This window comes from Lithobates pipiens, unplaced genomic scaffold, assembly GCF_037356315.1.
Source record: "Lithobates pipiens isolate NorthernLeopardFrog02 unplaced genomic scaffold, aLitPip1_a1.2 Scaffold_19, whole genome shotgun sequence".
NCBI classification, from domain to species: Eukaryota; Metazoa; Chordata; class Amphibia; order Anura; family Ranidae; genus Lithobates; species Lithobates pipiens.
Window position 1 is genome coordinate 74,382,208 of NW_027507764.1, and position 26,270 is coordinate 74,408,477.

Here is a 26,270-nt window from a genome sequence, read left to right on the forward strand (position 1 = left end):
CACGTTTTTTGTGCAATGCGCAGTGCGAATGCAACGCACATATGTGAACAAGATACATTCATTTGAATGTATTTTAAAATGTCCTGCGAATTGGATGCGGTGTAAACCGCATCTAATTCCCATAGATGTGAATGGGGGCTAAAGGAGCGTACTAACGGTAAGAATTTAGGACAGTTTATCAACAGACAATCCCTTTCCAGCAATCGAATGGCGTGTTCGATTAGGCTCATTCACAGCGGTTTGAAGATTTATCAGAAGAGTGTCAATGCTCAACACTAGAGGGTCTATTTACTAAACATTTGTTGGCCAAATGTCAGAACCATTCATGCAAGCTGAACCAAACGTTTTCCTTTTTCCTTTTTTTTTCTAATAGATTGATTAGTGCGCTGCATAAACTGTCAGCACTATATAAATCCTATATAATAATAATATCTCCTGTATCAGCTCTATCATAGTGGCCAAAATGCAATATATTTCCTCATTGTGGTATATCAGAAAACACAATTTTGGCCACTAGATGGAGCGGCTGATATAGTAAGTAATATATTAGAAAAGTTACGTTCAGCTTGCATGAATGTCTTTGACATCCATGCAACAAATGTTTTATAAATCGACCCCTAGGATTTCTGTTATTTTCATTGGTGCCTATTCACACTTGAGTGTAATGTTGCTTGAAAAAGTATGTGAGCTTCTTTTGGGGAAGAGTCACGGGGTTTAGGCCCCAACAGACTTTAATGGGAATGTCTGCAAAATGTGCAAAAGCCATGTTTTCTTGCCTAGTAACTAGCTTTCTATAGGCTAAAAAATAATAGCAAAAAAAGAAAAAAAACACTCAAGCCTGAAATGGACACAAAAACTAAAAAAAAGAAAAAAATAAACCCTGTACAAAATCCCCCAAAAATGGTAATACTTAGCTTAATAGTTAGCTTAATAGTGACTGCTGCTAATTAGTCTTGTGTAGAAGGAAAAAAGTTTTGCTCTGATTCGTTATTTAAATAATTTCAATTTGTTGGACTTGTTTTTAATTTGTTTTGTTTATTCATTTTCTAATTTGATTCAAATTCGGGATTCGAATTTGAATTTATTCTTTTTGAATTTCAGAAGATGGTTATACCCTTTCTAGTTTAGACTATTGTTTTTTTCCTATTCTATTGTTTTTTTGTTTATTCTAATCTATTATATTCAAACTTCAAATTTCAGAAGATGGTTATATTATTTCTATTTTATTCTATTCTATTGTTTTTTTCTATTCTATTGTTTTTTTTTCTATTCCTATTGTTTTTTCTATTCTAATTCAAATTTATTCTATTTGAAACCGAATTTTGGAAGACAGTTATATTATTTATATTTATTTTTTTTCTATTGTTTTTTCTATTCTATTCTTTTCCATGCTATTTTATTCAAAATTAGAATTTCAGAAGACGGTTATATTCTTTCTATTTTACTCTATTCCATTGTTTTTGCTATTATATTATTTTCTAATCTATTCTAATATATTCTATTCCATTTTAATCTATTGTATTGCTTTATTTTCTATTATAGTTAATTTTATTCTTTTATTTTCTATTTTATTTTATTTTATTCTTGATTCAAATTCTGGTCAAATTTTGTTTCTTTATTTCTTCGATTTCTTTTCAATTGCTTTTATTAGTTTTCAATAGAAAGAAAAAATGCATACCTTTTTAATATAGGTTGTCGTACAGAGTGCAATTTGCATTTCGATATAAAGGTACATGTACATTGTAACTTGACATACCTGCCTGCTTCTTGTTACTGCGGGGACTGCGCGTCCTACTTCTCAATGTGGATGCTACCGGCCCCAATAGGTACGGAGCAGGAAAGTAAACACTCATCAATTTCTTCGATTTCATTTAAATTCCTTACTATTGTAATTCAGATATTTTGGATACATCCGAATTTCCAAATAATGAAAAATGAGTCTGAACGAAACGAACCACACATGTCTAATCGCTAATCAAATGCAGATTTGGCTGCTTGAAGACTATAGCTGGCAGTGCAGATTTCTTCATCCATGCTGTTTAGTATGGATGGAAAAATCTATTAATTTTTTCCTGCTTAACCCATGGGCTGAATGAAAGAACTCTAGTCATGTGTAGATAGTCTAGAAATAGGGTGATATAATCCTTGGGCTGAAGAAACATCTGAACACTTTATTCTTCCTTACTGAATGTAGCAGTTAGAAATCATTTTCTGGAATAAACGAATTGTGTCATGCTTTATCTTCTTATCAGGTGCAGTAGCGAAACCAGAACCTACAAATTCACCAGTTCCTGGTAAGAGCAATTGTTTGTCCCTTTTAAGTGGGTATTTAAACCTGGGGGTGTGATGAACGTCCTGATAATGTGACCACTGTTATTGGCTGTCACAGTGGTCCCCTGATCGTTAGCCTGTCCCACCAGCTCCTGATTATGACTAGACATTGGTCAGCTCAGTCACTGTGTAGTGAGTGCACAACATGCACGCCTTCAGAATCGGCACCTTGGCCATCCATAGATTCATGTGTGCAGCGTGGGTTTTAAAGCCAATGCTCTTTTGCCCATATTGCACATATGCGTTATGTGGGTGGTAATAGGTTAAAATGAAACTGCACCCATTGTTAGATGTAGATACCTCAGAGCCACCAAAAACAGACGGCATGTCTAACAGCAGCTTGGTAATATTTCACATTTAGGTAAGTGGGTACTTCAAAAGCCTGTAGAGGAGTAACAGAGCAAGGGCAGTGTTCCAGTCATTTTTAAGCTTATTAAAAGTCAGCAGCTACATAAAGTGTAGCTGCTGACTTGTAATAAACAGACACTTACCTGTCCCACGGTCCAGAGATGCGGCCACCCAAAGCCTCACTCCTCTCCCTCTCCTCTCCACGGCTCCGGCATTGCAAGGGTGGGCACCCGGCTGTGACAGCTTTTGGCCACACAACGGGGTGCGCACTGCGCATGTGCGAGTCTCAATGCGCCTTCTCAGTGGCTGGGCAATCTTCTGGGACCTGTGAAGATTGTAGGATGGGAAGGGGAGAGGAGGAGTCACCTAGGCGGCAAGAGCAGAAGGGGAGCTGAGTACCTCTAAAAACCAGGTACCCGCTACGTCCCCCAAAAAATGACATGCCAAATGTGGCATGTAAGGGGGCAAGGAGTGCTTAAAGTTGAAGTTCCACTTTTGGATGGATCTCAGCTTTAAGGCTTATTCACACCATATTGGTGTGTCTGGTTTTTTTTTGGGGGGGGGGGGTATGTGTGCATTGCCATTTATTTTAATGGGCTCCTGAATGTGCAGGAACACACAAAAAGTATGGACAGGTGCTATTTTTAAAATCGCACCACACCAAACTGCATGGAACTGCGGTACCATGCGTTTTGGTAACCACAAATGCACCCACGTTTGCTATATATGTGAGGGTGCCATTAAGATAAATAGCCTCCGCGCATGGCAGCAGATTGCCTCGTGCGTCTGTGCTTTTTTTGGTGTGAAGGAGCCCTTACAGGGTTCGTTGTTTCACTGCCTTTTATTTACAGTACCTCATTCCTCAAAAATAACATTTTTATTGTTCAGAGGTCAAGCGAAACAATTGTAGAGAGATGTGTATTTGTTCTTATGATCATTTTGTATAAATTTGTTATTCTGAATAGTTTTCCTCCCTGTCTGTCAGATTATGAAATAAGCAGTGACGGCTGGCTGGTCCGAGGGGACCGGCATTATTATGTGAGTAAAGATGAGATGACCATGGACAAGGCACGAGAGTTTTGTAGGAAAAATTTTGGTGACCTGGTTACGATCAATGGAGAAGAAGAAAGGAAATTTCTGTGGAAATATGTAAGTTTTAAATGTCTGTCTCTTATGTATCAACATTTTTAACAAAATAAATACTGACCGTATCCAATTCGCATCCAAATTCGGCTGAAATCAGAACGGGTACACTGGACCTCTGCTGTGAGCCGCATGTGAAGATAGTGTGATCCCAGCCTCAAGCTGAGGCCTTCATATAAAATGTTGGTTTCGGCCTACAGAGGCCATTGCAGCCTGTAGGTTACATAGTAGGTGAGGTTGAAAAAAGACTCAAATTCATCAAGTCCAACCTATGGCAGATGGTAGTGTGTCTCTGTTTAATTCTGCAATTGCCTGATACAATTAAAGTATTAAAATATAAAGAAACTTTATTTTAAAAGATATACTGTATACAGTGCCGAAAATAATTATTTGATCCCCTGCAGTTTTTGGAAGTCTGCCCACTTACGAAGAAATGAAGGGTCTATCATTTTTATCATAGGTATATTTTAAATGATAGAGACAGAATATCAAACAAAAATCCAGAAAAAAACATGATACAAATATTCTAAACTGAATTGCAGTTCAGTGAATAAAATAAGTATTTGATCCCCTACCAACCAACAATAATTCTGGCTCCCACAGACTGGCTACAGTATGTGCTCATGTTGCACACAAATTAGTCCTGTCAATTTAGGTACTCTTACCAACAGCTCGTTATGTGTAAAAAAGGCACCTGAATCTCTTTCTTTCATTCAAACCATACAATCATGGGCCAGATCAAAGAGCTGTCAAAGGACATCAGAGACAAGATTGTAGACCTGCACAAGGCTGGAATGGGCTACAAGACCATCAGCAAGAAGCTTGGTGAGAAGGAGACAATGGTTGGAGCAATTATTAGCAAATTGAAAAAAAGTACAAAAGAACTATCAATCGCCCTCGATCTGGAGTTTCATGCAAGATTTCACCTCATGGGGTAAGGATGATCATGAGAAAAGTGAGGGATCAGCCCAGAACTACCCGGGAGGAGCTTGCGAATGATCTCAAGGCAGTTTGGACCACAGTCACCAAACAAACCATTGGTAAGACAATATGCCGCAATTGATTGAAATTCTGCAGCACCTCAAGAAAGCACATGTACAGGCCCGTCTAAAGTTTGACAATGAACATCTAAATGATTCAGAGGAGGATTGGGAGAAAGTGCTGTGGTCAGATGAGACCAAAATTGAGCTCTTTAGCATTAACTCGACTCGCTGTGTTTGGAGGAAGAAAAATTCGGACTATGACCCTAAGAACACCATCCCTACAGTCAAGAGATGGAAATATTATGCTTTGGGGCTGTTTCTCTGCTAAAGGTATAGGCTGACTTTGCTGCATTGAGGGGCCAATGGACGGGAACATATATTGTAAAATCTTGAATGAGAATCCCGGGGCATGTTGGGACTGTGACATCATAAGGTGACCCCGCCCCATGCCTATATAAGTCGTTGCGTCGTGTCAACATCGGAAGAACAGAAGAAGAAGAAGACGACGACGACGAAGGAGAAAGCCAGGCCACCGCTAGCAAAAGAGCGGCAAAAGAGCAGAAGATAGCGGAGGAGCCTAGGAGAAGAGGCCAGAGACCCCGAAGTCGGAAGAGACCCCCGAAGTCGAAAGAAGACCTCCGGAGCTGCCTAATAAATTTATTTAAAAATCTGTGTAGCGTGGTTTTTTTTATTGACTTTCTTTCCCCCGGGTGAATGGGTAGGGGTATGATTCACATATGGTGGGGGGATGGGATCTGGGGGCACTCTTATTAAAGGAGGCTCCCGGATTCCGATAAGCCCCCCGCCTGCAGACCCCGACAACCAACGGCCAGGGTTGTTGGGAAGAGGCCCTTGTCCTCATCAACATGGGGACAAGGTGCTTTGGGTTGAGGGGGCCGCAAGGTGCCCCCCTTCCCCAAAGCACCCACCCCATGTTGAGAGCATGCAGCCTGGTACAGCTCAGGAGGGGGGGCGCTTGCTCGTCCCCACCCCCTTTCCTGACCGGTCGTGTTGCGTGCTCGGATAAGGGTCTGGTATGGACTTTGGGGGGACCCCCACAACATTTTTTCGACTTCCCCTTACAATCTATACCAGGCGAAGGGGCTGGCAAGGTGTCAATCTTACAGATAAAAGCAGCGAGATTGACTTCCTTTTCTAGTCCAGTTGTAACTCATCATGTTCAAAATGAATGGACTTTAGGCCGCGTGTGGGCAAATCTGTTCATTTGAAAGTACGCCAGAACTCCGTTGGAACTCCTTCAGGGAGACCGGCGGACCTAGTCTGCCAGAAAGTCCGGTCATGTGTGGGCAAGTCTGTTCGTTCGGAAACTCTGACGGAACTCTGCCGGAATTCCGGCGGGAAGTCCGTTGGACCTAGTTTGCTTGAAAGTCCTGTCGTGTGGAGGGTCCCAACAACGGTTATAGAAATTGGGGCATGATCTGACCTGGATGTGCTATGTATATTAGATCTAGATACCTGTTGTAGCACAAATTTATCAGTCAATATTAAATACATTCTTGAATAGGTATGATGAGATTGAGTCAAAAAGGTGAAGTCCTTCTCTGTGGAATGCATTGTAAAGTTAAAAATCATCAGTATCCACCCTGTCAACATGGAGTCTGTATATTCTTATTGTATTTATATGAGACTCCTTCAGTTGCTGTAAAAGGAACAGCCTTAGGACCATGTGAATAAGGAAACCTTCCATAAATCTGAAATAATTCTGATAATCATTTTCCAGAAATCACATGAAAAAGATCAGAGAGAAAACCACTTGCTGGGCAGATATGAACACAGAAAATATTAATATGCAGTATATTTTATATTCATCTGAGTATAAATAAGGAAACCAAGATTTTAAATGCTGTTTTGCTCCTGACTCCTGACAACCATACTGGTTGCTTTTTAGATCGTATAAATCTGTTTTGTTGCTGATTATAATAAATTGTATGTAAAAAAAAAAACCACTACATTCCTTTTAAATAAAACATTTGGTATTTCTACCAGTTTAGAATTAGGATTTTTATTGCGGTTGTTGGCCTATGAAAAAGCACAACTTCCTTTGTGCAATAGAGGCAAGCCAGATTTATATCATTGTGTTCGTTAGACATTACTAAAGGCAAATCCACTTTGCACTACAAGTGCATTTGGAAGTTCAGTTGCTTTAGATCTGAGGGGAAGATTAGAAATGAGGGGAAGCTCTGCTGATTTAATCCTCCAATCACGTACAAGCAAAAATGTTGATTCTTATTTTCCTTGCATGTCCCCCTCGGATCTAAAGCGACTGCACCTCCAAGGGCACTTGTAGTGCAAAGTGGTTTTGCCTTTAGTAAATAAACCCCTATATGAGCTGTTTTTGGAGCATGTACAAGATACTTGGAATGTCTTGGAATTGTTGTAAACTTTTGCTTATGTGTTTTTATTTCTCAATTAAACGTTACTTAATTTAAAAAGATTTTGATTTGCCGGTGTTCTATCAGATTAGCGTCAGATAATGTAACGGAAGTGATGTTCCGTCAGCTGTGCATACACTTCACCACTACCAGGCTTTCTAATCTGACAGAACACCTGCAGTCAGAAGAAGGCAGCGGACATCTTACTACACCCAGCTACGTCTTGAATTTCAGAGACATCTTAGCAATATAGTGAGCTTCTATAAATAAATATAGTATGTTGACATCTGTGATGCTGTTTGGATGTTTCATTTTTAAAGCCTAAAGGTTTAGCGCTGAACAGTGTGGGGTGTACCAACATGGCCTACGCTACCTTCCTACTGCTGGCGTCCAGCTTCTTTCAAAATGTAATAGAAAAACAGCATCACAGATGTCAACACTCTATATCAGTGATGGTGAACCTTGGCACCCCAGATGTTTTGGAACTACATTTCCCATGATGCTCTTGCACTCTGTAGTGTTGTTGAGCATCATGGGAAATGTAGTTCCAAAACATCTGGGGTGCCAAGGTTTGCCATCACTGCTCTAAATTATTCTGAAATCCAAGATGTACCTGCGTGTAGTAAGATGTCCCCTGCTGCCTTCTTCTGACTGTGAGTATTCTGTCAGATGAGCAAACTTGGTGCCGGGTGGAACACATGAGTAGCTAAAGGAATGTCACTTCTTTTACATTATCTGATGGGTTTGCTTTTCTGACAGAAAACCGGTATTATTATATGATTAGCTTACTTTTCTTGGTGTCCTTCTTTATTCAATAATTGTTACATTGGGTGACCAGTTACTGCCATAGTTGTACACAACCGGATTACATCTTAATACATAGTTCACTTCTCCACTGTTCTTTCCTCTTTAGATTTTAAAGAATGGGAAGGCTGATGGATACTTCATTGGTTTACGTTTAAACCTGGATAAAGAATTTAAGTAGGTGCTTGGAACCTAATCTAGTCTTTATTATTCTGTGTCATGCGATGGTCATTTTTATTGGTTGTCTGATATCTAATGGTGGCTATATGTGTGCTATTTCATTGATGTAAAGCTTTTTTGATAGATGGGAGCTTTTAATTTTGCACATTGAGATTTCTCAGCATGTGAAATGCTTTTCCTTCTAAAATAACAAGAAGAATTATTAAACCTCAAAAGCTCAATACTTACTTGTTAACCAAGGGGAAATCTGCAGAGCAGGTCCTAGAGCAGGGATATGAAATTAGCGGACCTCCAGCTGTTGCAGAACTACAAGTCCCATGAGGCAAAGCAAGACTTTGACAGCCACAAGCATGACACCCAGAGGCAGAGCATGATGGGAATTGTAGTTTTGCAACAGCTGGAGGTCCGCTAATTGCATATCCCTGTCCTAGAGGGTTGGGGCATGGGTGGATTTGTCACTGTCCATCATTCTCAGTGATTAAAATAATCTATTGAGAGTAAATTGGGTTCCCCCAGAAGGGGATTAACCACTTCCCGACCAGCGCACGACGATGTACGTCGACAGAATGGCACGGGCAGGCATATTGGCGTACAGGTACGTCCAATATTCGATGCCGCCCTGCCATCGGGAGCGCGCCGCCGCCGGCGCGCTCCTGCCGGCGCGCTCCCGCGCTGGTCGTGACCCCCGTGAGTCCGGTCGCGGGACCCGCGGACTCGATCGCTGCGGGCATCCCCGCGATCGTCTCACGGAGCGGCCGAATGGAGGAAATGCTGTGTAAACAAAATTTTTCCATTCTGCCTAGCAACTAGTGACGCTGATCTCTGCTCCATGTGATTGGAGCAGAGATCAGTGTACACTTAATGAAAGCCCAACCCCCCCACAGTTAGTAACACACCCCTAGGAACACTTAAACCCTACACTGCCACCCACTGGTTAACCCTTTCACTGCCAGTGTCATTTACACATGAATCACTGCATTTATATAGCAGTGGCTACTGTATAAATGACAATGGTCCCAAAAATGTGTCAAAAATGTCCGATGGGTCCCCCACAATGTCGCAGTCACAATAAAAATCGCAGATCGCCGCCATTACTAGTAAAAAAAAATAATAAAAAATTATTAATAAAAATGCTATAAAACTATCCCTATTTTGTAAACGCTATAACTTTTGCGCAAACCAATCAAAAATCGCTTATTGCGATTTTTTTTTACCAAAAATATGTAGAAGAATACGTATCGACCTAAACTGAGGGAAAAAAATGTTTTTTTATATATTTTTGGGGGATATTTATTATAACAAAAAGTAAAAAATAATGCGTTTTTTTCAAAATTGTCGCTCTACTTTTGTTTATAGCGCAAAAAATAAAAACCGCAGGGGTGATCAAATACCACCAAAAGAAAGCTCTATTTGTAGGAAAAAAAGGAAGTCAATTTTGTTTGGTAAGCCACGTCGCACGACCGCGCAATTGTCAGTTAAAGTGACGCAGTGCCGAATCGCAAAAAGTGGTCTGGTCTTTGACCAGCAAATTGGTCCGGTCTGAAAGTGGTTAAACCTTACCCCCTTTTTCCCCTATTTGAAATATGAGAAAAAAGTAGACTACTTTAATGGTTTATTTTTATTGCTTTATATTTTCATGTACATAATCAGTAGTTTATTTTTTTCATATATGTAATAGAATTATGTCATATATTCAGAAACATATTTTGTATTATTTATTTAGCCCTGAGGAAGGGCACATGGCTTAGCTCCTCGAAATGTGTTGAATTTATTTGATTTTACATAGCAAAAAACTTGTATCTGGACTTTATCATGGTGTGGCACTTCATTTGTAGATTGTTATTCCATTTACTAAATGTGTGCACTGCCGAAAAATTTGTTCTTTATCTTTTTCGTTTCTTTTGTTTTTTGTTTTTGTTTTTTTTCATTTTTTGGGTCATTTGTTATGATCGCAATTCAGAAATTAGAAAATTAGAAAATCATAAAATCATAAAGAAAATCCAAAAATTCTAAATAAATAATAACTAACTAACTAATAATAATAACTATTACTAACTATTAAATTATAGGTATTGCAATTTTCTTTCAAATTTGGCTGTTGAACGTAACGAATACTAATTTATCCGAAGTTACGAATTATCCGAAATAACAAATGCTGCATCTAAACAAATGGAACAGAAGAAATTAATAATTAATAATAATAAAACATTTTTATTATTGTTATTTATTATTATTCATTTGTTACGATCTATTTGTTTAGAAATGGCATTTGTTATTTCCGATAATTCGTAAAATTCATATTCGTTATGTTCACTAACAGCCAAATTTGAAAGGAAATTCCAAAACCTCTAATTTAATAGTTAGTTATTATTTCAGATTTTCACATTTTCGGCTTTTCAGATTTTCGAATTTACGAATTCCCAAGCACCATGCTCAGTAAGACATATGCTTGTGTAGGGCCAGGCTTAACATGTATATGCAGTGCCTTACTATTCATACGGTGGTTTAGGTAGCTTCCCGGGGCACATCATTTCCAGGGAGTCACAGTTCACTATATATATATATATATATATATATATATATATATATATATATATATATATATATATATCTGCCCACTCATAGTATGCCCCATTAGCATCATTGCTGTGCCGGGACGCAACCTATTCTTTCCTAGATAGCTATGGTTTGGCTGCATCTCTCCTATTCCATCCCCAGCACATCCTATTACTCCAGGTCATCCTAATAGCATCATGGGCCCCTGGGCAAAGTAATGCACTGGGGCACCTACCAGCTTGCCCCAATTTAAACACCTACTTTCAAGAATTAGTAATACAGTGGGGATCGAAAGTTTGGGCACTCCAGGTAAAAATGTGTATTAATGTGCATAACGAAGCCAAGGAAAGATGGAAAAAATCTCCAAATGGCATCAAATTACAGATTAGACATTCTTATAATATGTCAAAAAAGTTAGATTTTATTTCCATTATTTACACTTTCAAAATTACAGAAAACAAAAAAATGGCATCTGCAAAAGTTTGGGCACCCTGCAGAGTTAATATCTTGTACTGCCGCCTTTGGCAAGTATCACAGCTTGTAAACACTTTTTGTAGCCAGCCAAGAGTCTTTCAATTCTTGTTTGAGGTATCTTTGCCCATTCTTCCTTACAAAAGTGTTCCAGTTCTTTGAGATTTCTGGGCTGTCTGCCATGCACTGCTCTTTTAAGGTCTATCCATAGATTTTCAATAATGTTGAGGTCAGGAGATTGTGATGGCCATGGCAAAACCTTCAGTTTACGCCTCTTGATGTAATCCCCCCGTGGATTTTGAGGTGCGTTTAGGATCATTATCCATTTGTAGAAGCCATCCTCTCTTTAACTTCAGCTTTTTCACAGATGGCATAAAGTTACCATCCAAAATTTGCTGAAGTTTTATTGAATCCATTTTTCCTTCTACTCGTGAAATGTTCCCTGTGCCACTGGCTGCAATACAACCCCAAAGCATGATTGATCCACCCCCATGCTTAACAGTTGGACAGAGGTTATTTTCATTAAATTCTCTGCCCTTTCTTCTCCAAACGTACCTTTGCTCATTCCAGCCAAAAAGTTCTATTTTAACCTCATCGGTCCACAGAACTTGTTTCCAAAATGCCTCAGGCTTGTCTGTATGTTCATTTTCAAAGTTCAAACGCAGATTTTTGTGGTGAGGACGTAGAAGAGGTTTTCTTCTGATGACTTTTCCATGAAGACCATATTTGTACAAGTATCTCTTTATAGTGGAATAGTGTACCACAACTCCAGTGTCTGCCAGATCTTTCTGGAGAGATCGTACAGTCAAACGTGGGTTTTGAATTGCTTTTCTCACAATCCTGCGAGCTGTTCTGTCTGATATTTTTCTTGGTCTTCCAGATCTTGCTTTAACTTCCACTGTTCCTGATGACTGCCATTTCTTAATTACAGAGGATATTGACATCTGAAAACGCTTTTCTATCTTCTTATAGTCTTCTCCAGCTTCGTGAGCATCAACTATTTTCAGTTTCAGTTTTCTAGACAACTGCTTAGAAGAACCCATGGTGCTGATTGTTGGGGCAAGGTCAGATGAGTCTGGCCATTTAAAACCTTTGAGATTGACATCACCTGGTCTTCCCAGATGATGATTGAGAACAATCCATGACACCGGCAGGTCTCAGCTTTGCAAAGGGGGCAGTGCATGCTATAAATTCTGCAGGGTGCCCAAACTTTTGCAGACACCATTTTTTTGTTTTCTGTAATTTTGAAAGTGTAAATGATGGAAATAAAATCTAACTTTTTTTGACATATTATAAGAATGTCTAATCTGTAATTTGATGCCATTTGGAGATTTTTCCATCTTTCCTTGGCTTCGTTATGCACATTAATACACATTTTTACCTGGGGTGCCCAAACTTTCGATCTCCACTGTAGTTATTAGAATTAAACATATATTTATTAGTACTTTCAATAACATCAATTTTGAACAATAAGAAAATGTGCCATAAATCAAAGACTGAGCAACACAATAACAAGGGCACAATACATGGAATAAGGTGGGCACAGTACAGGTTTTGGGACACTGCCCAGGACACAGCCATCCTGGAACAGTTTAGTAAAAAGTGTTACTGTCCTGGCAATTCCAGGGTAGTTGGCAAGAATTATGTAATGAAAGCAGGGGCGGACTGACCATTAGGGCATTTGGGCACAGACCAAGGGCCTGGGCCAGTAGGGGGCACCATTAGAGGCTCCAGGTACCTCTGTCTTCCTGTGGAATCTGTGCTGATCCCAGAGCCCAGTGTGGAAAGAAGATCCAGCACTGAGCTTCGATTACTGAACTGACAGGGACACGCTAACGTGGGCTCTTGGGACACCTTCCTGGCATCTGCTGCGGGATGTCTGGACTCCCACATGCAGCGATCACCCTGTGTGGCAGCTGTCATTGGATTCTCTCCCCCTTAGCCTGCACATCACACAGAGCTCTCTGAGGATCCTCCTTCTCAGCTTCGATGTACACAGACAGGATCCCCTCTCTGCGCCATCCCAGGATCCCCTCTCTGCCCCATCCCAGGACCCCTCTCTGCCCCATCCCAGGATCCCCTCTCTGCCCCCATCCCAGGATCCCCTCTCTGCCCCCATCCCAGGATCCCCTCTCTGCCCCCATCCCAGGATCCCCTCTCTGCCCCCATCCCAGGATCCCCTCTGCCCCCATCCCAGGATTCTCTCTCTGCCCCCATCCCAGTATTCCACTCTCTGCCCCCATCCCAGGATCTCCTCTCTGCCCCCATCCCAGGATCTCCTCTCTTCCCCTATCCCAGGATCCCCTCTCTACACCCATCCCAGGACCCCTCTCTGCCCCCATCCCAGGATCCCCTCTCTGCCCCCATCTCAGGATCCCCTCTCTGTCCCCATTCCAGGATCCCCTCTCTGTCCCCATCCCAGGATCCCCTCTCTGTCCCCATCCCAGGATCCACTCTCTGCCGCCATCCAGAATCCACTCTCTCCCCCATGCCAGGATCTCCTTTCTGCCCCCATGCCAGGATATCCTTTCTGCCCCCATGCCAGGATCCCCTCTCTATCCCCATTCCAGGATCCCCTCTCTGCCCCCATCCCAGGGTCCCTTCTCTGTCCCCATCCCAGGATCTCCTCTCTGCCGCCATCCAGAATCCACTCTCTCCCCCATGCCAGGATCTCCTTTCTGCCCCCATGCCAGGATATCCTTTCTGCCCCCATGCCAGGATCCCCTCTCTGCCCCCATCACAGGATCTCCTCTCTACTCTTATCCCAGGCCACCTCTCTTCCCTCATCCCAGGCCACCTCTCTTCCCTCATCCCAGGCCACCTCTCTTCCCTCATCCCAGGCCACCTCTCTGCCCTCATCCCATTCCACCTCTCTGCCCTCATCCCAGGGACCCTCTCTGCCCTCATCCCAGGGACCCTCTCTAAACTCATCCCAAGGACCCTCTCTAAACTCATCCCAAGGACCCTCTCTGCCCTCACCCAAGAGGTCCCCTAAAAGTGACTGTGATAGGGGGCTCAGGACAAGGACATTAAGGCCTTGTTTACATTTTCAGTTTAGGGCAGTAAAGCCCCATAGTTGAGCCCTGTTTTTACTCCCCCCCAACTGCACCCCCTTTACCTGGGGGTGTAGGGTGTGCACATGTCTCAGCTGCAGCAGAAATTATACACCCCGTCATGCTTGGCATGTGTAGCGCCTGCCAAATGTAAGTCAAGTGAAAGGGGCCACACTACAAAGGCCGTGCAACCTTGTGCAGTATAGTGACCGAAGGGTTAAAGCAGGCAGTGTAGAGGCATTGTATAGGCTCCTCATCACCTGTTTAAACCCCTTGAATCCCACACTTGCATGCTGCAACTGCATGCATTGCACATGGTCGCAGGGTGTTTGCAAAGTGGCCCCATTCACTTTAATGGGTCGCTATCACCCACCAAAAGCAACAAGGGTCGCAACATGTGTACATCCTCAGCTACTGCCTCTGCGGCTAAAGGGGGAAAGGATGAATGTATGTAATGTTAGGTGTGTAATATGTAGGTGGTGCTTTGTGTGGGTGTGGCGTGAGTGTGGACGGGGACACAGGGGGCCCCATGATCTCAAATTGCCCGGGGGCCCCATGATTTGTCAGTCCGCCCCTGAATGCAAGATTATCATGGGGCCCCTTGCCCCTGGGGTCCCTAGGCACTAAAAAGGGGTGCCCATGCATTAGGATGACCCAGATATCACTGACTATAGAGACATGTGTCTATGTGAGTTTTGCTGATGGACTCCTGAACTTATATTATACTAATTCAACTGATGGACCCAGTTCTCTGAGCACACAGGAAAATCCTAGGACATAACAACTTGTACACTGTGCGCTCTTCTCCAACACAGCCCTTTTCAACCAGGGTGCCTTCTTTGTTGTCAATGGGATGAAATGGCCAAAAATTGTCCACAAGCCAGCAGGTTGATCAAGATGGCTTATATGTTACACAAAGCCACATGCTTTTATCATGCAGCATTACCATTTTGGGCACTGTGCAGGCCAACCGCTGGCATCCTAACAACTGGTGATGTCATTGGTTGATGAGGAGGATGTTGAGTGCCTGCTCAATATCTTGCCTGCCCTTTCCCTGTCCCTCTTCTTCAGCACTGGGGTCACATTCTCTGAGTGGGGGAGAGAAACTGAGGGAGAAGAAAGAAGCTGGAATACTAGTCAGTGCCAGTATGCAAAGGTGTATTCCCTGTACACACGGTCGGAAATTCCAACGGATAAGGTCTGATCGGATTATATTGTCGGAAAATCCGATCCTGTGTGAGCTCTATCAGACTTTTTCCGTCAGAAATTCAGACGGAAAAAATTTGAGAGTAGGATCTAAAATTTTCCAACAAAAAAATCTGATATGACTTTTTCTGATCGTTTGTATAGAATTCCGACGGACAAAGTGTGAGACCAAAGCTATTGTCTACTAGCCTCTACATAGTCCCGTCGAATGTCACCACGTTCCGAACGATCGGATTTTCCGACAACTTTGTTGGACCGTGTGTATGCAACACCAGTTTCGGACAAAATCCGTCAGAAAAAATCGGATTTTGTGGTCAGAATGTCCGACCGTGTGTACAAGGCATTAGTTTTTAACATTTCAGAATGGGGTGCCTCGAATTGCTCATATTTTAATATTTTAGATTGTATTGACTGAAAATAGGTTGAGAAACATTGCTCTAACCTACTGACTGTATTGTTGAAATGTTTTATCAGCAGTTGTTATATAAAAAAATACAATTTGATTTTTTTTACTAAGCCATTGTATTAGAAGCATAATAAATGCATGCCAAGCACGCTGTGAATGAATGCGCTGTTATTGCTACATGTGTCCTTTCAATGCTCCTTTTGAACACATCTGAACTGCAGATCTCATACACCCATGTAAAACAATTATGTGTAGAATGTGAAATGTGTGTTTTGTGTTCTTTAGATGGATGGATGGATCTCCTATAGATTATGTGGCGTGGGCGAGTTATGAACCCAACTTTGCTAACAATGATGAGAACTGCGTATTGATCTATAGAAACCAAGGTACAGTATATCTTGATTGTTTAAAGATGAGAAAAAGACTAAAATGTGGGTAATTTTAGTAGTTCTTCTGCTAAAAATGAAATGAAAAATGGAACAAAAATCTCACACTAATGTAAACTACACCAATGGATGTAGTAAAAGTTAAGCAGAATATCAAATTCAGCACTTCCAGAGATGTCTGTTTCTGCACAGATTTCAGGGAGCATCTTCTCAAACGCACAACAAATGAAGACCGCTAAAGAATTGGGTGAACATGTGTGTTTAATTGCTACTACAAGCTAGCTTGTATATCCCATAGGGATCCATTTGTTCCATTGGATAGCAATAAAGGCCTAGTTTGCACTTGCGGTCAGTGGGACATTTGGTGGGCAGTGCCACCCACTGAACAAGACCCATTCAACTGCATAGGGCTGAGCTACAGTGGCTCCACAACCGCATACCCATTGTAGATCGCTCTTCAGAGGCCTACAGCTAGTGTAAGCAAGCACTTTGTGGTACTCTTCATGAATTATTCACAGATAGTTTTAGTAGCAGGACAGGTATTATCAAATTTAGCCTTATAGCTGAGGCATAAATCATGTAATAATATCAGTTAACAATTTTGCCTTCTTTGCCTCAATGAGGCAGTAGCCGATATACCTCCCAGTATAATGTTGCAAAAGTTTTGCCACAAATTTCAGAAATTTCTAATATTTTGCACCTTATAAGTTATTAGTCAATTATTAACCCTTCGCCAATAATAACCCCTAATTGAAACCTGTAGAGACCTGTAGGGTATGCAAATAGGTACACTATCACTAATACGACAAAATTGGAGAATGTAAAATTTGTGCATGGTAGCCAATCAGCTTCTAACTTCAACTTGTTCAATTACGCTTTGACAAAAAAACCTGGAGGCAGATTGATTTCTATGCAGAGCTGCACCAGAGTTTACACTCTCTAGTTTCAGTAACTTAATATCTATCTATCTATCTATCTAGATAACCATAGCGGTTTCTAACACAGAGTTTTGTAATACCATAGCACCAGGGCTTTTTTTTCTCAGAGAATAGGTGCAGGAACTCCCCCTTTCTGAGTTACCCCATTTTCCCCACCCCCCTACCCACCTCTGAGCATCGTTCCATGGTTCCACCGTCTACCCACCTCCCAATAACACAAGACCCCCAGCAGCAATAACAGATCTCCCAGCAGCCAGCATATATAGACCCCTCCCTCAACAATAGATCCCTCCCAGCAGCAATTGACCACCCAGAAACATAACATCCCCCCTCCCCAGCAACAAAAGACCCTCCAGCAGACCCCGGTACCCCTTGCCATTACATACATTCAGTGCTGGAGGTGCCGGAACTGCGTTCCCCCACGTTCCTGCTAAAAAAAAAGCCCTGTGTAGCACCCTCTTAGTGCAGTGCAGGCTGCTAGGTAAATTTATCTTGCTCCTCTGAAATTAGTAGAGGAGGGATTGAATGGTTAGGGCTGCTCAGTGTCTCACAGGCTGCTGCACCAATTAGTTCCTCTTGTATTCTAGAGGATTCTAGAATTATAGTGGGAGGAGGAACAGGGTGGGCAGCCTGAAAATTTACTGAACTCCAGCCAATCCCTGGGGAGGTGTGCCCAGTAGGTGGTGGGAAAGCCTATAAATAATCGAAGGCCTAAGGCTGCATTGTAGTGATCCTGGGTCCAGTCCCGCTAGAGGAGACTCCTGTGCAGGGGGCAGGAGTGCTAGAGAAGCCTTTGGGAAGACATTGAGGTCCCAGCTAAGCTTAATGGGGGGGGGGGTACTATTTGCAAGCTTTTTTTTTGTAAATTACATTTTATTGAGTTTTTTTGACATACAAACAGTAACCCGCAAAAGGCGGAAACAAACACTGGTTACAGCATAAAACAAAAAGACAAAAAACAAAAACGGGGACCATTTCCCAACCCCCACCCCCCCCCCAAAAAAAGGAGGGGGGAGGGGAAAACCCCCACAAAAAACAAAAACAAAAAAGTGTTAGCCCAGCCCTGGCACGGTCTTATCTAGACAGATACGCCCACTACATTACCCTCCAGCCGGAGGCACAACAGATAGCGATTCTGTGCAGTGACTCCCTGCTCCATCGTACAGGAGAATGTCTACTCATGTGATCCCCCCACTCCCCGCCTAAAGAAAAGGTATCCCTCAGGTACGTGAAAGGGCCATCTATTGGGGAGATCCTGCATTTGGTTCAAGCCCACCCGCACTCCACTCCTTCAGGACTCCACAGGGAACCCCAGGGGCATTGAGCTTAGCTGATCACACAGCAGTTAGTCCGAAGCCGAGTCCACAGAAGCCACCCATCCTCCCCAAACCTTATCAACTATTTGCAAGCTTAAGTCCTGGAAACAAGTTGGGTCTGGAGAAGCTCACCGGAGAGAGGCAGAAAGAAGTTGGTAGGCAAAGAGTCCAGCTGTCCTATGGTGGTGTGGTCCTGCATCTCCCTCACTGGGAAAAGCCTGGTGGATGTCGGAAGGAGGCAACCAATGATCCTGCAGCTGTGTGAGTAGATAAGTAGATAGCGCTAGAAATCATAGTTACTGAAAGTGAAGAGATTCTGTGGGACATTTTTTGTGTGTAGTTTAGCAAGTGTGGTTAAGATGCCCTCAAATCATCTAGTTCCTCAATAATCAGGGTTTCCCATGCTCCCCTCATCCCCCATCCAAGTTCTATGTTCCAATAAAACCTAAAAAGACCCCTAGACTGTTCATTTGAGCCAGTGGAGGAGTAAAGAAAATGCTGTGTGCCTGTATGTGAGTGCTCTAACTGGGGGAATAGGACTAAATTCATCAGCAGCTCTTTAGGGAGTACACTACAAATATGTGCCAGTTGCTTGTGTATATCCAATTGTAGCAAAAAAAGAGAAATGTATTGTTAGGATTTAAAAACAATGTGAGAGAGAATATTGAGATTCTTTCATGAGTCCAATTATGACTAGTTCTCTTTAAGATGGAATTTCAGTTTAATGTTTACGTTTAATTGATTCCTTTTAAAATTTTTATGATAGGTTATTGGAATGACATGAACTGTGGCCATCCATACCCATTCATTTGTGAAAGGAAAACCAGTAACATCAATACAACTTTTGCGCCAACAGTCCCGCCACCCAATGGAGGGTGTCCATCAGAATGGCTGGCATTTGGAAAAAAGGTAATCAGAATACAATATTTTTTGCTTCATCTGTTTCTGAAGCAGAAGTATTTTTGCAGATAGTTTTGGCTGCTGATGTTTTTGGTACAAATATCCGTTAATGGTTGAAAAATGTATTTATTGCTCCTTATATCGTAACAGGGACTCTAATGATGTGCAATCATCATTACATAGAACAATAAAATGATTAAAACTGTAAAGGAATCAGATTGTGATGTCTGATCTTTGCATGTCCACGTTGTGTAGGCTTGATCTGCCTTGATGCTTGCCTACACTCAAGTCTGGTGAGGACTGTGAAAATGAACGTTCTTGTATCTGTGTTAACCAGTTCCCATGACTTTGGCTCATGGTGCATTAATATCACAAATTCTTTAGTTCAGCCCTCCACAATCTTTTTACTGTAGAAGAACACTTGAAATAATTTTCAGGTCTTTTTAAGTCATTAGGGGTTCAGTGAGAAATTCCCCTTACATGGGTGGTCAGTGAAGGATGCCCCCTTTACTATGGTGGCCAGAATGTCACCCTTTCTGACATCTAAAAACATTGTTGGTGTCAGGCTGCTGACATTGCCCAGTGACATTGGACTTAGAACTAAACAGGCACATCAGATGAGAGGCCAATCAGCACAAGGAACCCCTAGAAACCTTTAAAGCAGGGGTATCAACCTCATTTTCCTTGTGGGTCACATCAGCGTTATGGTTGTCCTCATAGGGTCGGTTGTATCTGTAAGACGTTATAATTGTATCTACTCCGTATCGTATGAAATAATTGCCTCTAAATTGGATTATTATTGCTTGTAGTAACTAATAAAAACTTAAGCTAAAAAGGGCAGATGACCAGTATAGAGCCCGCTCACACTCCTGTAGCAGATGATGCAAGTCTGAAAAGGAGGGTAGCATACCATTGCTTTCATTCACAAGAAATTTTATTGGAGACTGCTCAGAGAACCTGGTTCTGCCATGGTGTTCTGTCTAAGCAATCTCCATTAACCATTTGCCCACCGCCTCACATATGAGTATGGTGGCAGTGTGGCTCGTCTGAGCCTTATCACAGACCTAGTATTAGACATAGCACAGGGCAATCAGTGGGTGCCATGCCAATGGATGACTGCTGACATCCACTGATCGGCGAGGAGGAAGGCAGGACAGAGCTCTGTCAGTGTAGACAATACAAATCTCTTTCCTGTCAGGCAAAGCAGAGAATAAAACCAGCACATCCCTTAGTAAAAGCACCTCACAGTAAACACAGAATAAAATGATTACAAGAAGCTAGCAAGAGTGTAACATCAGGATGTCATGGTAAACCACACTTCCAAAAGAAATAGGAGCTGCATAGTAGAAGAGGGTGGTTAGGCTGCTAGTGCTAGAAAAGAAGCATGTGAGCTTGCCTCCTATTGATCCACCAGATCATGCTAAGATGCAACAGTAAACAGTGCTTATCAGCAGTGTATGGAGTTTGACTGTGTTCCATGAAGGAGACCTTTTCTTCCAAAGCTGAGCCAGAAATCTGTAAGTTTTAGGATGTACAGGTGGAGTGGCAAGGGCCTTTTGACAAGGCCAGTGCGCAGAATTTGTTGTATGATCCTGTTCACCAGAGATCGTTCAAAGTACAGTCCTCTAAACTAGTAAGCTTGTTCACAATGTTCAAGTTTGCTGTCTAGGGGCAATACCAGCAAGAGTTTTGAGTATTTTTTTTCTGTTGTTTCAAGAAAAATCATATGCTTGTCTACATTTTTACCTTCTTCTTCACCAACACACTTTCGAGCTTGGAGTGTTCCAATTCTCCTCAACCCTGCCACAGGAACATTTAATACAGCTGACTAACAGGTACATTGTCTATTTAAGTGTTTTAGAATATATGGAGAGGAAGATGATGATTTGGTGGAATGGCACGCCGCAAGATCAGCATGTCAGCAGGTGGGAGGAAATTTGGCCAGCATATCTGATGACGTGGTACAAGGTAAGAAGGAAATACATTTAGCTGATAATGGCTTGTTCGTGTTTGCTTCATGGTTACAGAAAGGGCAGTGCTTACCTTATACCACTATAAGTGATCTAAATGCAAAAGATGGGGCTTTTTCCTGCAGGCACCACCCTGTTTAACTCTAAGCTTAATATGTTATATTATTGAGAGTGTTTAACCCAGAGGATGTTGGAGATGTAATGCTTGAGATGGAATAAAGGAAAAGTGAGCACTCCACTCCGTCATTAGGGGCAAGAAATGTTCTATGATACTGCAATCTTTAAACAGTTGGAATTTTTATTAAGGATTCCAGGAGAACCAGCCTGTTTTGAGGCTCTGCATCCCCATTCATTAGGGCAAATAGACATATTCAGTATTCATCATTAACATAATTGTATAATGCTTTAAAAATGTATTTAACCATACATATGGCAGCTTCCCTATAGGCATTCAATTATTACTTAGTGGTTTTAATATTTATTTATTTATTATCAGGACTAAAGAATACAATCAACTATTTGTTGTTTTTTTTGAATTAGGTATTTACAGAGTAAAATATTGCATATGATTATTTAGCAAAAATTTTCAAGCCAACAGGTCAGGTCAACATTTTCTCATATTGTTCATATTGTCCAGACTATTTTTATATGCCATGCTCACACATTACCTACTGTTTACAGAGTTTAATAGCTCAAGCTAAAAGTTAGGCAGGTAAAAAAATCAGGGCAGGAACTCCTCGAACCCACCCCCTCCCCACTTGATTCTGATCTGATATCTCTGTAAAAAAAATTCACCTAGACCGAGCCTAAAAGCAAACAGCTTCTGTTTGCAGTAAGAATCTGGGAGAATACCATGCATATACAAATACACATGAGGCAAGCATTGTTATTATTTTAAAGGCTTATGTTGACAGGCTTTTATTCACATCAGAGCTGAAGCAGGTTGATGTAGCCTAAAGTGTACATTTTGGATAGAGTGAGGGAGGTTTATAACCCCTGTCTGTTTTTTTACTATCTGTGTTCCATTGGGGAGATTTCCCTTCATTTCCTGTTCCATAGCCAAAACCAAAAGTGTTGACAACCCAAAGTTTGGGATTTCAATGATAATGGTAAACAGGACAAATATAGAGGTTGAATCTCCCTAATGGGGGCACAGACCACAATAAAACCAGACCAGGGTTGTAAATCCTCTCCGCTCTATCCAAAACTAAAAAAAAAAACATGTTTTGCTTTTAGTTATACTTTAAAAGGTCATATGCACCTATGAAGGAACTCTGAATGATTTCAGAAGCATTTAAAATGAATCTCAAATTAAGCAGTATGTACCCTCTATTGACACAACTTCAAAGACTGATGGAAGCGCTAATGCCGGCCATACACGGTTTGAATTTCGAAAGAATTTTCTTTCGAAAATCGTATCTAAGAATTTTCGTATGAATTTCGCACCATTAGTGGGCTGCAGCAACAGCCGATTTTCGTGCGTAAATTAAATTTGAGGAATCGGACATGTTGGAAATTTTTAGAAAAACAAACGATTTTCTAATCAATGATGGGAGAATCGTGCAAGAAACGTAATAAGAAAAGAAAATGTACGGAGATAAAAGAAAATGTACGGAGATAAAAGAAAATGTACGGAGATAAAAGAAAATTTATGGAGAGAAAAGAAGATTCCCAGCCAAGAAAATTATTTTCTGTAGCAATATGAGGTGAAATTGAAGGCTTGGTCGGCCGAATTTCGAAAATCAATGGTGGCATCATCGGATCACAAAAAAAACAAATTTTCTGATTTTGAAAAGAAAATTCGTCCGAAATTCGACCCGTGTATGGCCTGCATAAGAGATATTTTTTGTATATTCATGAATCTTTTTTTTTTTTTTATTATTTCTTTATTTTTGAGATTTTCCAAAATTTACAAACAACTATAATTCATATAAAACCCATTTCACATAGTAAAAAAATACATCATCATTTCTTATAAAGGTTGTCTTTCTTTTCCCTCCCCTCCCCCCCCCCCCCCCTGCCCACCCCTCTCTCACTCGGTCCTACTCCATGGGATTCCTTTTAACTAGCATTCCACCATCTTCAAATAATTTTCAGTTTTACCAAATAGTAGCCAAAGACGCCATTTATTCTGGTACCTTTCCTCCATATTATCCAGTTTGTACATTGACTCTTCAATAATTCGTATCCTTTCTAATCTTTCTACCCACTCCCTCATCGAGGGAGGCTCAGATCTTTTCCATTTTAGCGGTATCAATGATTTAGCAGCATTTAATAAACAGGGGATTAAAGAATACCCATACTCCCTCTCTCCTTTTTCTATATCATGGAATAGGCATACCCATGGATCCCTCCTAATCCTTTCCCCTGTTACTTCAAAGATAGTTTCTATTACTTTATCCCAAAATGTCTGTATCTTAGGACAAAGCCACCATATATGGGCAAATGACCCCATCCCCAAACAGCCTCTCCAGCATAACCGGGGGGTCGCGCTACATATTTTATTTCCTTGTTGTGGGGTTATGTACCATCTTGTCAAAAGTTTATATGACATCTCTCGTGTTTGTGAGTCTATGGCAACCGAATAAGTTCGTCTAATTATCCTATTTCTATGATAATCATTACTTAAGGGCCCAATTTCCCTTTCCCCCTTTTCAAGATAGGGGGGGTAGTTTTGCTCTATTCTTTCTATTAAGATTTTATAAAGTTTTGAAATCCTTTTTTCAAGGCACTGACGATTCACTAATAACTTCTCCAATGGTCTAAATTGTTCCTTACCCCGTAATGGCTGTGGTAGAGACTGAGTAAAATAATATAATTGATAATATCTCCATTTGTCTAATGGTTTGTGACCCCATTTCCCTATAATTTCCTCATATGTGCACATCCTATTATCTTCCATCACCTCCAATAGCTTAATGTTATCTTTCTTAACCCATCTACTATAATATAAATATTCCTCATGACCTGGGATAAAAAATGTAGTGTCCAATAGTGGCATTAATGGTGAGTTGTGCTCCCAGTTATGTCTCTTATTTATTGTGTCCCATATCTGAAGTGAGTTTTTTGTCAGTGTGTTTGTGTTAAGGCCTAATTCTCTATATTTTGCAGGTATCCATACTATTTCCCCTAATTCCCTTCTACTTAACTTAATTTCTAGTTCAACCCAATCCTTACCCTTTTTATTGTGTATCCAATCCGGTATTCGTGAGATTACTATAGCCTCATAATACTTTTGAAGATCCGGCATTGCCAGCCCTCCCCTCTCTTTACTTCTTATCAGGATATTCCGTGCCACCCTCGCCACTTTTTTTTTCCATATAAATCTATTAATCAAAATTTTGAGTTTATTTAAATAAACCTGTGGTAACACTATTGGGATCATTTGGCATGTATAGGTGAAAATTGGTAAAATAAACATTTTAACTACGTTTATTCTACCTGTCCATGATAGAGCTTTATGTTGACACCTTTCCAAATGTTGTTTAATTTTATTTAGTATGGGTATATAGTTGGCATCAAACAGATCCCTCATCTCCGATGTCAACCTTATTCCCAAATAGGCCAATTCCCTCTCACACCATCTAAAGGGGAATTTAGATTGAAGGATGCTCTGCTCTGTTATTGGGGTATTTAAATTCAAAATTTCAGATTTAGATATATTAACCTTGAAATTAGAGACCTTCCCATAATTTGATAATTATTCCATTATTACTGGTATGGAAGACCCGGGGTTGGAAATATAGAGCAAGAGGTCGTCTGCAAATGCTGCGACCTTAAACTCCCTCTCAGCAGCCCATATCCCATGAATGTTTTGGTTCATCCTAATGGACATCAACAGGGGTTCAAGCGACAATATAAATAATAATGGGGATAACGGGCAGCCCTGTCTTGTCCCGTTAAACAGCTCAAGGGGGCAAGACAGGGCCCCATTTATTCTTATTTTAGCTTTAGGGTGGGTGTATAGGGCTTCTATCCAGCCCCTCATCCGCTCCCCCAATCCATACCTTACCAGCACTTCAAACAGGAATCCCCACCCCACTCTGTCAAATGCCTTTTCCGCATCTATTGACATGAGTACCGTGGGGGCACCCCATCTTACAGCTTCTTGGCATAACATAATAGTCTTTAGTGTGTTATCCCGACCTTCTCTCCCTTCAATAAATCCAACCTGATCCTGCAGTATCCACTCTGGCACATGTGGTCTCAATCTTTCAGCCATAATTTTTGCAAACAATTTAATATCTGAGTTTAGCAAGGAAATTGGCCTATAGCTTTCTACTGCGGTTGGGTCCTTGCCCTCTTTCAAGATCAGGACCACATGTGTCAAGAGTGTCTCCTCACGAAATTTTTTGCCCTTCCCCACTGCATTAAAATAATCGCATAATTTTGGCACTAGCTGTTTTTGGAATTGCTTGTAATATGAGATCGGGAAACCATCGGGTCCCGGGCAACCTCCCTTAGCTGTATTTTTAATCGCCATCTCAACCTCCCCCCTTGTTATTGGAGCTTCTAGTACTTCCATTTCTAATTGCTTGCCCCTGGGGATATCTATCCGATTTAAGTAATCATTTATTTCCTCCCCTACTCGATTCTCTACCTTATCCTGTTGCCCGATATTATAAAGGCCCCGGTAATATGTAAAAAATGTATTCACAATATCATCTGGCATATTTTGTAAATCCCCCGCAGCATTTCTTACTTTTGGGATGAAAGTTCTATTTTTCTTTTCCTTCACCCTCCTAGCCAACCATTTACCTGATTTATTCCCCCATTGGTACCTTTCTCTTCCCAGAATATGGTAGGCCATTCTCCTATCCTGCTCCAAATACTCATCCAACTCTCGTTTTTTTATTATTAAATCCTGGGTGTCCCGCAGCCCCCAT

At 41.3% G+C, this 26,270-nt stretch overlaps 1 protein-coding gene across 1 annotated transcript in view; it reads left to right on the plus strand.

Annotated features, from left to right (window-relative positions):
- Positions 1–26,270, plus strand: part of MRC1 (mannose receptor C-type 1) — a 178,554-nt gene that overhangs the window by 110,568 nt on the left and 41,716 nt on the right. The window contains exons 16-21 of the mRNA XM_077490910.1: positions 2,253–2,294; positions 3,665–3,828; positions 8,112–8,179; positions 16,160–16,260; positions 19,281–19,423; positions 21,268–21,382. Coding sequence (XP_077347036.1) covers positions 2,253–2,294; positions 3,665–3,828; positions 8,112–8,179; positions 16,160–16,260; positions 19,281–19,423; positions 21,268–21,382 — 633 coding nt within the window. The remainder of the gene's footprint in view (positions 1–2,252; positions 2,295–3,664; positions 3,829–8,111; positions 8,180–16,159; positions 16,261–19,280; positions 19,424–21,267; positions 21,383–26,270) is intronic.